This window comes from Diuraphis noxia, unplaced genomic scaffold (assembly GCF_037042655.1).
Source record: "Diuraphis noxia isolate RWA-SAM2 unplaced genomic scaffold, SU_Dnox_SAM2 contig0003, whole genome shotgun sequence".
NCBI classification, from domain to species: domain Eukaryota; kingdom Metazoa; phylum Arthropoda; class Insecta; order Hemiptera; family Aphididae; genus Diuraphis; species Diuraphis noxia.
The window spans coordinates 9195847-9207895 of record NW_028301713.1 but is presented as its reverse complement, the minus strand read 5'-3'; the positions used below and the strand labels follow the sequence as shown (position 1 = coordinate 9207895).

The 12049-nt window shown below is 28.6% G+C and overlaps 1 protein-coding gene across 5 annotated transcripts; it reads right to left on the bottom strand.

Moving 5' to 3' along the window:
* Nucleotides 1-5495: 5495 nt before the first annotated feature.
* On the bottom strand, nucleotides 5496-9882 carry LOC107167580 (uncharacterized). Of its 5 annotated transcripts, none has more exons than XM_089224337.1 (4): nucleotides 9627-9882; nucleotides 8321-9541; nucleotides 7948-8215; nucleotides 5496-6080 (listed from the first exon to the last, which is right to left on the bottom strand). In XM_089224337.1, exons 2-4 carry the CDS (start codon nucleotides 9462-9464, stop codon nucleotides 6020-6022), a joined length of 1473 nt encoding a protein of 490 aa, XP_089080463.1. In that variant the 5' UTR covers nucleotides 9465-9541; nucleotides 9627-9882; the 3' UTR covers nucleotides 5496-6019. The 5 variants fall into 5 exon arrangements, with proteins under 5 accessions (XP_089080463.1, XP_089080462.1, XP_089080461.1 ...); XM_089224336.1 differs by having other exon boundaries at nucleotides 5498-6080; nucleotides 7948-9193; nucleotides 9263-9541; nucleotides 9627-9880; XM_089224335.1 differs by having other exon boundaries at nucleotides 5499-6080; nucleotides 8004-9541; nucleotides 9627-9880.
* Nucleotides 9883-12049: the final 2167 nt, after the last annotated feature.

The window sequence follows — 12049 nt, the reverse complement described above, 5'->3', positions numbered from 1 at the left end:
GATAACTACTGTTCATTTTTAAGAAATGAAAACCTCAATGAAATACAATATGCTATAAATTAGTTTTGAGTTTGTAAAAAATAAACTATGCTGGCATTGTAAAAAAAAATAACTTTCTTATTTATGTATAATATTAACTAAAATTAAGTTTAAAAAAATCATTAAATTGCCAAGCTTTGGTATACACACGCTAATAATATTTTGTAATGTATTCCCAGTTATAAAAATTGCAAAATGAAATATCACAATAAATATTCTCTTAAAACTGAGCATAGTCCTGATTTTAAATTATGGAATAGTGTTATTTTAGATTCAGCATCATAAGTTTGTATCTACTCTATAATTATATTTATTACTTAATTGTTAATAAATATAAATGTATCAAATTATAGTTTTTTTAAAAGATGTTGGGGAAGTTCAATAAAAAATATATCATATCAAGTGTAATCTAAACTCAATTCATTTTTTAACTGTAGCTATCATGCAACAATTTTTGTACTTTGAGTTTAATGCAATTATTGTTTTTTGAATATAGAATAAACATCTTTTTGAAATTGTTTTTTTACACTTCATAAAATAACAATATTCACTGCCCAAAATGTTATGATTTTTAAACTAAATGAATTCACCACACTGAAAAAAAAACTGAATTAGTATACAGATTAACAATCAATATCATACAGCGTGTAAGTTGATGAATTTGCAATATAGCATCATATTGCATCTGCAGACCTTTAAAATAAGTACCTTTTAGTCAATTAAATATATATATATATTTATTTCTTACTAATAATAATACATCGGTATAAAAGCAAAATATATATTTTAAATTTAAATTAAATATTTAAATAATTACTCATAAGATAATTAATGACTATTGTGTTATTGTAATGATTGTATTATCGTACATCAAATCAGGTAAGTATGTAAAAGTTATTAATTTGATGTATATTTTTGCAATATTATTGTTATGCAACTACTCATATTGAAATTTATAGCTATGCTCCTGGACTATATGAGTGATAAACTTTAACTTTCTCACAATAGAATCTGAAATTGCTCTTATCCCACTTCGCCTTATTATATGATCTCTAATAAATAATTTTATTATTTAGTGATTTCATTTCAGGGTACCCATGCCAATTTTGTAGAAATAATATTTAAAATAAGTGCTTATGAATAATTGAAAAAATTAAAAACATGGAATGGAACATTTTCGTGATCTGACTTATAGTGATTAGATAATGGATTAAATTCAATGTAAGAATAAATACATTCAATAATTTTTGATATTGTATTTATACTAAACTAAAATATGAAGGTGTTTATCTTATTAATATACAACTGTATGAAAATATATTTTATAATCATTCATTAATAATAAGCATTACTATGTTATCCACTAATCGTGTTTCTTTTGTATGACAGTGTTATTAATACAATATAATAGCATTTCAAATTCCGATTTTCAGTCATCATTAAGTCAGTTAATGATTTCAGATATCGATCTTAAATCGTGTTAAGAACGAATGTACGAATGGATCTTCGCAGGAAAAAAATTATGTATCCGTATATAATATTGCCTATATTTGGCCCCTTTTCTGCAGCTAATAATATGATATAAAATAATATTATTTTCATTATAATTTATAATATAAAATAATATATTTTATTATAATTCGATTTAATGGTATTATTTATAAGTAAATTAAAATGGTTAAATACAACACGTTCGTCTAAAATATAAAAATACACAATTTGTAAATTAGTGTAAAAAAAACTGCAGAAAATGTGTATAGTCATGTTGTGTTCCCTTTTCGGTTATATCCGTTGCGGGTTTGTAAGTTCGTCTTCGATAAGGAAACAACTTTATTATTTTAAGATTATTTCACGGAGGATCTTATTAGGTTAGTTAATTAAATAGCCATTTGATTCACTTATAACTAAACACTTTTATTGAATATGAATTCACACGAGTCCAGTGTGTAATATAATATAAAATACGACTGACTGCGACGGTCATTCGGTACCTGTTGCAAAAAAGTGATTATTGTGCAAATCGTACTGATTACTAATAAATAATTCTAAACAGGAATTCGTAACAGTCACAACAAACTGGACGACCAGAATGAAATTATTTTGCCATTTAAAACAGATCAAATTAAATTATATAATAATCAAAACTAAATGTTTGACACTAGATATACGTATACATTCATAGGACCATCTGCTAGCTTTATATAGAATAACAGAAAGGTATAAAGCCAAAACTAATAAAAAAAATATGACATTTTTGTTGCTTTCATATTTTTCCATACTTCAAAGTCAATAGTCAGGGCCGGATTGGTTAGGCGAGCTACCGAGAAAATCTCGGTGGGCCGCTTAAAGTTAGGGCCGGTAGTGTCAGAGTGTGGGTGAAAATAAATACATGTTAGGATAAATAAATAAGTTCGTAACGATCTGTGGAAAAAGATATATTAGTTAATTTAAACAACAATGAAATAATAAACGAATTAGCCAAAAAGAATTCTAAAATTGCAAATTTGTTAAATATGCAATTTCAATATTATTTCAAAAAATATAATCATTTAAAAAATTAAAATGATGTGATATTACCTTTAGCATAAAAATATAGTAAAAAATAACTGCATTATTATTATACATAATAATACATAAATACAGAATATATTCAACTATATAAACACATGATAAGTTTCTTAAAAATGGCATGGGCAGTTGAATATTTAGAACCATAATTTTCCGGGGGGGGGGGGGAGTTATCCCGGCATTAGTACCCATAGGTACAAATTTTGGGCCAGTGAATATGTAAATGGGCCGCCTAGAAGTGAAAATCTCGATGGGCTGATTTAATTATTTATTTATTTATTTATTTATTTTTCCATGTTTAAATCTTAATTAGGTAAACGAGAAGGGCAAATGACAATCAATTAATTGTAAGCCACAACAATACCTACTGATTTATGGCACCAAAATAAAATTGGAAAATTAAGCTTTACTACAGCTGATTGGCTATATTACTTTATTCTGTGTAATACTTATTATAGTACCATATAGGTGTAATAGTTGGTAGTTCCTGTTCAGAGGGCATTAAATTATGTTCAAGATTCACAGCATTAGAACATTTACGTTATGAGTGTTGAATTTTGGGCTTAACAATTAGTAAAAGTTATCAATAATCCAGTTTTGTATTTTCAACACCAATGGCAATTGGGTAAGATTAAATTTAGGAAAAGATAATTTTTGTTACAATCAATTGATTGCCATCTGCCCTTCTCGTTTAATATAGATTAAATCATTGAATCTTGAACTTTGAAGAATGGAAAAATATGAAAGCAATAAAAAAGTTCATTTTTTTTTTATTAGTTTTGGCTTTATACCTTTCTGCTATTCTATATAGAGCTAGCAGATAGTCTTATAGATAGTAAATCTAGTGCCTAACATTTAATTTTGACTTTTATATAATTTAATTTTATCTGTAATAAATGGCAAAATAATTTCATTTTGGTCGTCTAGAATTAATTGTGACTATACACATTTTCTGCTGTTTTTTTCACACTAATTTACAAACCGTGTATTATTATATTTTAAACGATCGTATTATAATTAACTATTTTAATTTTAATTTACAATTCAACAATATCATTGAATCTAATACTAATAATATATTATTTTTATAAATTATGATGAAAATATTAATGTTATAACATCATATTAGCTGCAGAAAAGGGGCCAAATATAGGCAATATAATATACGGATATGAAAAATTCTTCCTGCGAAGATCCATTCCTGTTAACGGCATCCGGGCAGCGCCATCTACAAACGTAGTTTAGAACTTTGGCGGATGAACTGCAATGCCACCAACGATTTTTGTTTTGTAAATGAACATTTCATTTAATTTTTATCGTAATATCATTGATTATAGAATAGAATCCATTCTATAATCAATGGTAATATCAAACATAGATAAAGAAGTTTTGAACATTAATTATTAATGATAAACGTTGTCGATGAAACTGGTGCCTGTTAGATTCGGCGACACAATAATTGCTGTAATAATACATGAAAATAATATATTACAAAATTTCGGCGAACATGACAACGTCCAAATTAAAAATGTCCCATGCTCAATCGTGTTTTATCTCCTTAACTTGAACTATGGCAAACCCCGTTGTACACGTCTTGTACCAAACGCATTGGTGCAACTAGGGAGATGCTTTGGGTCTCTAGCACCCTAAAAAAATCGTTTAAAATGTCAGTTCCCATCGAGTCGTGAAAAAAAACTTAAACTTGGCTTCCGCTCGTCCTAACGTCAAGTCGCCCCGATCACTACACGGTTGACGGGTAAGAAAACCAAAATTTTATATCTCGCCATAATATGTCTTATTAGACATAATTTTTAATGTTCTTATGAAACGTTATAATTTGATCGCAATAATCTAATTTACCGGTTATAATTTGTTCAGATATCTGATATACTCTTACCCACTTATATAGTTTTACCTGATTAATAAATAATAAGAAATAAATTGTGTACAGAATAATAAACCTGATGTCTTAGCCTTATGGTACAAGACATGAGACGGCTGTTAAAATGTAAAAAGCGTACACACCATTATCATAATTGTTTTAATTGAATAAACAGTGTTTTTTTGTACACTGGTTATTACCGTTTCTGATGTGCTATTCCTAATTGGATTTGGGCTAGCTATGTTTCATCTATAATGGTCTAAATTGTTGGATGTGTTTTCCCCACTAAAGTTTACAATAAATAAAGCTCAGGGCGTTGGCCAGTTCGACATTGTAAGTATGAGCATCTTCTTGCCAGTTAATATGTTGAATTATTTAATTTCGATTAGTAAAACTTGGACTCAAAATAAACTAGTCGAATGGTGTATCTTGTCAAGTTTGAAATTATTTATTGATCTGAATATTTTATACCTTTTCATACATTGAAATTGAATTATTGTTATTTGTGGAGCATTTTTAAGAAAATACAGTTCAATTTAAACAATTATTCAAATTGATTTGCAAATTAATGAAATCCCAACTTATCCTGTTCTTTCATCAACAGTTCACCTGATGCTGGCACACAAAACATTAGGGAGTTCAAGTTGAAGGATTGATCACCTTCCAAAAATTATTAGAGAAATATTAAATTAAGAACCGTTAGAACAAAGTGAACAATACAAGAACAGAATAAAAGCACAAACATTAATAACCAGCGTTGTGAGTCTTATATAAGTTTATCATATCTCCTTTGGAGCTATTTATTCCATTGTATATAAATTGATTGTAGATGTATATATTCAAACATAAAGCATTAAGTCATTAATAAAAATAAAACATAATTTAAGATAACATTTTTTTTTTCATTTAAGGCATAAGGAATACACAATATACAGTAAAATAAATTTTTGGTGTTTAATTTAAATAACATAAATATTTAATTAATAACTGGGAATTATGAAAAAATATGAAATTTTTAAATTATGAATAAAGTTTAAATGTTGAATAAAATAATAGAAAAACAATTGTGAATAATTTTATATACAAACAAAAACTATAATTTCTTATGAATTGAATTATTGTTGTTTTAGATTTTGAATAAATAAGCGTTTATTTGTTATTTAATAAGTCATTCCATGTCCGTAAAAGAAAGAAATATAAAAGAATAGAAATAAATGACAAATTTTGAAGACGAAATAAGTGATCCTGAACAATTTAACCGAGAAGTAGCACAGATATTTTATAAATACAATGATTGATGGAAATAATAAATATAAAATAAATATTTTAAACATATGATAATTAACTAAGATAGGGTATAGATATTTTAAAGAATTTAAATAATTGATTGAGATAAAACTAACATTATTTAAAATTTCATATTATTTATTTATGCAATTGCATTAATAATAAATTTTAATTTAATAAGTTCCTTAAAAAATTTGTCACCTTAGACTCGAGCCTCACAAGCCTAAGTCTTGTCCTGGATGACTACGCCTTTTGGAAATTCCAGGAGCAACAAAGGTACACTAGACTGACACTGTAGACACACCTATGATAAAGTTAAAAGTGTATCAATTTTAAGACAAAAGTATGACAATCTGTATCTTTATTTAATAGTTATAATAATTGTTTAAATTATACATAGTTAAGGTGGGTGTACATTATGGGTCCACAAAAATTTCTTCACCAAATCAATATTTCATATCATATAAAAACCCTCAAGAATATGTATAATAATTGAATATTTTATTTTATCAAATGTTATTACCAGACAGCTTTTTGATAGTTTTGTACAAATTAAATTAAATTTAACATAAAATATAAATTCAAACATATCCATTCAAAAAAATAGTGAGGATAAATTTAAATTCTTATCATATACTTAAATATTATTTTAATTTTAATTATTTAATCGTACTAGAATGTAAAAAATTTATTTTGAAATGAGTAATTAATTGTTTGCAATTATAATGTCAAATTTAAGTAGGTATCATTTAAATTTAGAACTTTGAACTACCAACTTCATTTTGTTGATTGTTCTCACTCAAAAATGAAAATAAATAAAAATTGGTTATTATTGATACTTTAATATTAATAAGTAATTGGTAATGTATATTTAAAAATAAAGGTTAATAACTTGTTTTAATCAAAAAGAAAATAGCATAATAATTATCAAAAATGAACTTAAAATGAGACAAATAAATGTTGAATTATTTATTAAGAGGATGTGATACCCGCATATGTGTAACATGGTAAAATTCAAACTTAGTAGAACATAAAATGTAGCTCAGTGAGTTTAAAATTTAGAGTAAATTGACCTCTAATTAAAATTTAAGGGAAGATTATTATCTAGACAACATCATAGGCTTTTTATTATATTTTAATTTTGAAGCAAATTATGAGTATTTAAGATGTAAAAACTATTTACAATTTTAAATACTCGTCTTGTTTCAAAATTTAAGTTTAAAAAGCCTATGATGTTGACTAGATAATAATCTTACCTTTAAATTATATTAGAAGTCAATTCACTTTAAAGTTTAAACTAACAGAGCTACAAGTGATATGCAGAGCACAAATTTGCTATATTATGCACTTGTAAGATTGAGATAACACATGTGGGTATAACATCCTCTTAAGAACTGCAGACTGCAGTTTTTGTAGTGCACAGTTTGGGAAGAACCGCTGCTTTACAAAACTGACACATACAGATATAGTATAATAATACTTATGAGATAATACAGGTTTTTTTTTATCATGAACCACTCATTATTTCAAAAAGTATCAATGTTTTTGAAATTTTTTTTACAAAGTTTCATGTTGTTAATAAAAACAATGTTTTTATTAAAAAATTATGTTTTTAATATTTTTTTTATCCTTATAATTTTTTAATTTTTTTGCTTTTTTTAATGACAACCTAGAGTTTTAATTTCATATTCCAAAGCAGAATATTTTTCTAAGTATTTTGATACGTAAAAATTGAATTTTGGACTAGTAGTTTATGAGACATGAGTTATAAGTATTTAAAGTTTAGATTGGCAGAGTGAAGTGGTACGGGGTCACGCCACAAAATGTTTGTCCACTACTCCACTTCTCTAAACTTTAAATACCTATAACTCATAAACTACTCGTCCAAAATTCGATTTTTATGTATCAAAATACTTAAAAAATTAAAAAATATTCTGCTTTGGAATATGAAATGAAAACTCTAGGTTGTAATTCAAAAAAGTAAAAAATTAAAAAATTAGAAGGATATAAAATATTTAAAAATATAATTTTTTAATAAAAACGTTGTTTTTTTAACAACATGAAACTTTGTAAAAAAATATTTTCAAAAACATTGATACTATTTGTAATAATGAGTGGTTCACGATAAAAGAATCACCCTGAATCACCCTGTATCACGATAAAAGAATCACCCTGTAGATATATCGGAATCTGTGACACACTTTAGAAGCAAGGGTTCAAGAAGTACCGGGGTGATCGGTCCCTTTAAGCGCCTGATGCGTCCGTTTCTGAATGTGATTAATTCTCTTTGACGTATAACAGCTGCGTAACCACAAAACTGCTCACTGTCCCACATACAACGATGGTCGGGCTTTGACACCAAACAATCCATGCGCCCATTTCCTGAACTTTCTAAGCAAGTTCCGCCCAGCCACGGAGAGCCATGTTTCCATGCATATACTAAACAATTTCGTTGTTGGATAAAAAAAGATTTATCAAAAAATATCGAATCGCTTTTGATCTCTAAATATAATAGCATTTGGATCGCTAAAGACATGCACATACCTTCAGACCACGGACACCCATGTTCATGAAGATATTTTAAATACCTCAAGTTGCCAAGCTTTACAGCCTCATTAATAGGGTCCGACGTTATCATGGGGCACCCATTCTCTACAACATACCTGAGGCATTCCATATCGCTGCTTCGGACGGCTGCAGTGCAAGTTGTTATGTCCCAAGGACATCCGTGGTCTCGGGCATACATTAAACAATCCAGGTTTCCTTCCTGAGCTGCATTGGAACACGTTTTAACAGACCACGGGGCTCCGTGTTCATGGAGATATTGGAACATTGTTAGTGGGCCCGTCAAGGCTACCATTTCTAATATTACTGAATTTAAAGGGCATCCGTTATCGACCGCATACCTCAAGATCTCAAAGCTGTCAATCAAGAGGGCCGCTAGGACCGTCGATACGTCCCACGGACATTGGTTGTCACGAGCATACTTTAAGCATTCTAGTTGGCCGTTAATGGCCGCAGAAGTGCATGTATTTATGGACCACGGGCATTGTTTAAGATGTAGGTATTTCAACATCGGCAGGTTTCCTGTACTTGCAGCCGCTTCCATAGGATTTGGACTATCTAAAAGGCATCCGTTTTCTACAGCAAAACGCAGACAGTCAAATTTATCGCCTAGGACAGCCAAAACACATGTTAAACCATCCCACAAACCCCCCTTTTGGTGGGCATACTCCAGGCACTCCAATTGTCCGAAATATGCGGCTAAGGTACACACACCAATGGAGTCATGGGGGATGTCGTACACATAGTTTGGCATATTAGGTGTGGAAGACAAGTGATAATAATTGTGCAGTCCCAACGGATAGCCCATCTCAACAACAATCTTCAGACAATCGATATGTCCGTGTTTAACGGCTGAATTGAGTAACAATTTAAAATAATGTGGTTCAACATAACCTTTGTTTATACATTTTTCGTACATACCATGCCAGTCACCGAACTCGTCGAATACGCCGTCCGCCGAGTTCGATTGTATTATTTTAATTACTCTTATGCAGCAACGTCTTAGGTCTAAATTCGGAATATCCAGATTTCTGATACTGTTGTACATTAGCGGCGTACAAGACATCAACGCTAATCTGTACAAGCTGTAAACTGTACTCGTACCGTTTTGGACTACCGCCATAGTGTGTGACAACTGACAAACTGACAAAGTGACAACACGGTCGTGGACTGTACAATAAAAATGGCGGCACGTGTGTACTGTAAACGAACGAACGGAAAACGATGTTATATAAAATATAAAAACAACAGTAGTCGAACGGCGTTGATGACGACGAATACTTACCAATATTATCACCGCGTGCTGATGCAAAGATCTAGAGTTTGGACGAAAACACAAAACAGTATAAATGAAAAATGTTGTAAAAACTTAAATGTAAAATCGTAAGATTGATTGTGATTTGTGAATGCGAAATTGCGAACCGAGCGGGCCAACGGGGGACAGATTTTCTAAAAAATGCTCGGCGTCGTACTGGAATTAACCTTAAAAATGTTGTTTATATAAATACGTTACAGGCATGGTTTAAGATAGAATGGTTACAAGTTACAACTGGTTAGTGGTTAGGCGACGAGGTCTGATATTTCGGCGGTAGAGTTTCTTATCAAAAATATGAAAAACTCGCTGCCCCGTGGCGCGATCTCAGATCTACTAAATTACCACGATACTCTTGATATTCTTTAAATGTATTAAATAATAATAATAATTAATACTATATTATAATAATTAATTATTATTATAAAGTACCTACTTCATAATACTTTATGATTAAAAACGTATAAGAACTTTACAATGTAATTTTTTTTAACAAATGTCAATTTTATACTGGCATTTAATAGCTTTCCAATCTAATACCAGCAGCTGCATCCTTTATCGCTTTTTATGTGTATGACTATTGCAGTAATGCTATATACTGTAGTATATTAACAGTTATACAGAATAAAATTATATATATTATTTTCTATTTTGTGGTATGGCTAAAATATAGTAAATAGTAAAATGCCGTCTGGGATCAACATTTAATGATTGGCCATGTTGGCACTGGAAGCGCTAGTATCCAGCACGATTAAAGGTATACAGGTTGGGAATCGAGCTAAGATAAAATGAAGCACAAACCTTCTAAATAAATCAGCTGTTCCAACTAATCACTAGCGCTCGGTCACTTCCCAGTGTCAAAAATTATTACTAATTTGTCATAAAATACAAACACGATTAAAGATATACCATATCTTTAATCGTGGTTATAACTTATAAAGTTATAAATATTAAATAATGAAATAAATCAAATTCATAAAACCATATGAAACTAAATTTCATTTTATTTTATTAAACAATATAATATGATAATATAATATATAAACAAAAAACAATTTGATTCTGTGACTCAACTTTTTACTAATTTCGATAACTTTTTTTTACTTTTGTTTTCCCTTTTTATTTTTTTGGTTTTGAATGTAAGTAAACTGCCTCATACGCATTATTATGTAATAGGAATTCCGACGACGATTTTACGATTATCGGATTATATAGTGTAGGTAATAGTAATAGGTATCTTAAACACAAGTACACAATATATATTATTATATTATATTTATAAAATATATATTATATTATATAACAACAATTATTCATAATTTATAATTCGTTATGAAAAGCGCGGGATAATATCAATGATAATATAGTAGTATAGTACAAAATAATTGCGATAGTATCGCTAGTGGTTAGTTGGAACAGCTGATTTGCTCAGAAGATTTGGGCTTCAAGAAATGCAATTGTAAACATGGGCCGATTCCCAACCTGTATATCTTTAATCGTGGTATCCAGTGAGTAAAAACATTTATTTGATAAGAAACTTTCCCGCCGTAATGTACCGTGGGATTGTATGAATCGTTGCTCAACTTACCATTCTATCTTAAACCGTGGTTACAGGTTAGCCACATCGATGATAAAATAATAAATTATTTTTTCATGATTTTAATTTGTGACGAAACCCGCGAAAATCCAAAAAATAAAACAGTACTGGCTTAGCGTTAGCGTACAGTAAGCTGGTTTATGATGTCCAGATAAAACAATACACTTTCAAATTTAGCTGCTCATGAGTCATTACAAATTATTCTATTTCTATTGTGTATAATCATAAATGACAACATCATGGTTCATTAATTCTACAGTGAAAATATATATATATATATATATATGCATTAGATATCAATTTATGAAATAAAAATTAATAACATTCGACTGATTTTACAAAAAGAATTAAATACGATTTTAGAATTTTGTTCAATAGTTAGTTTAATTGAACTAATGAAATTTAATATGAAGGTTTGATGAATGTATTGAATTATTTGTTTGCAAAAACGAATTATTGTCTAACAAATCAATAATTGTCTTAATCATTTCAATTTATTACTTTGTAAAAAAAAAAAATATTTTTGGAAACTTAATTTGGATTATACCCATTCATGATTCAACATAAACATAATCATTATATATTATTACATAAAAAAATGTACATTATTTTGATCTTATTTTATAACATGTACAATGTACATATTATTATGTATATATTGTGTTTTAGCTTTTATTAATAAATATAGCTCAATGATTACAGTGTATTAAAATACTAAATAATAATATAAATTTATAATCTATAATACAAATTAGTTAGAGTACCTACTACTTAAATTCAATTTTTCAGTTAAAGATAG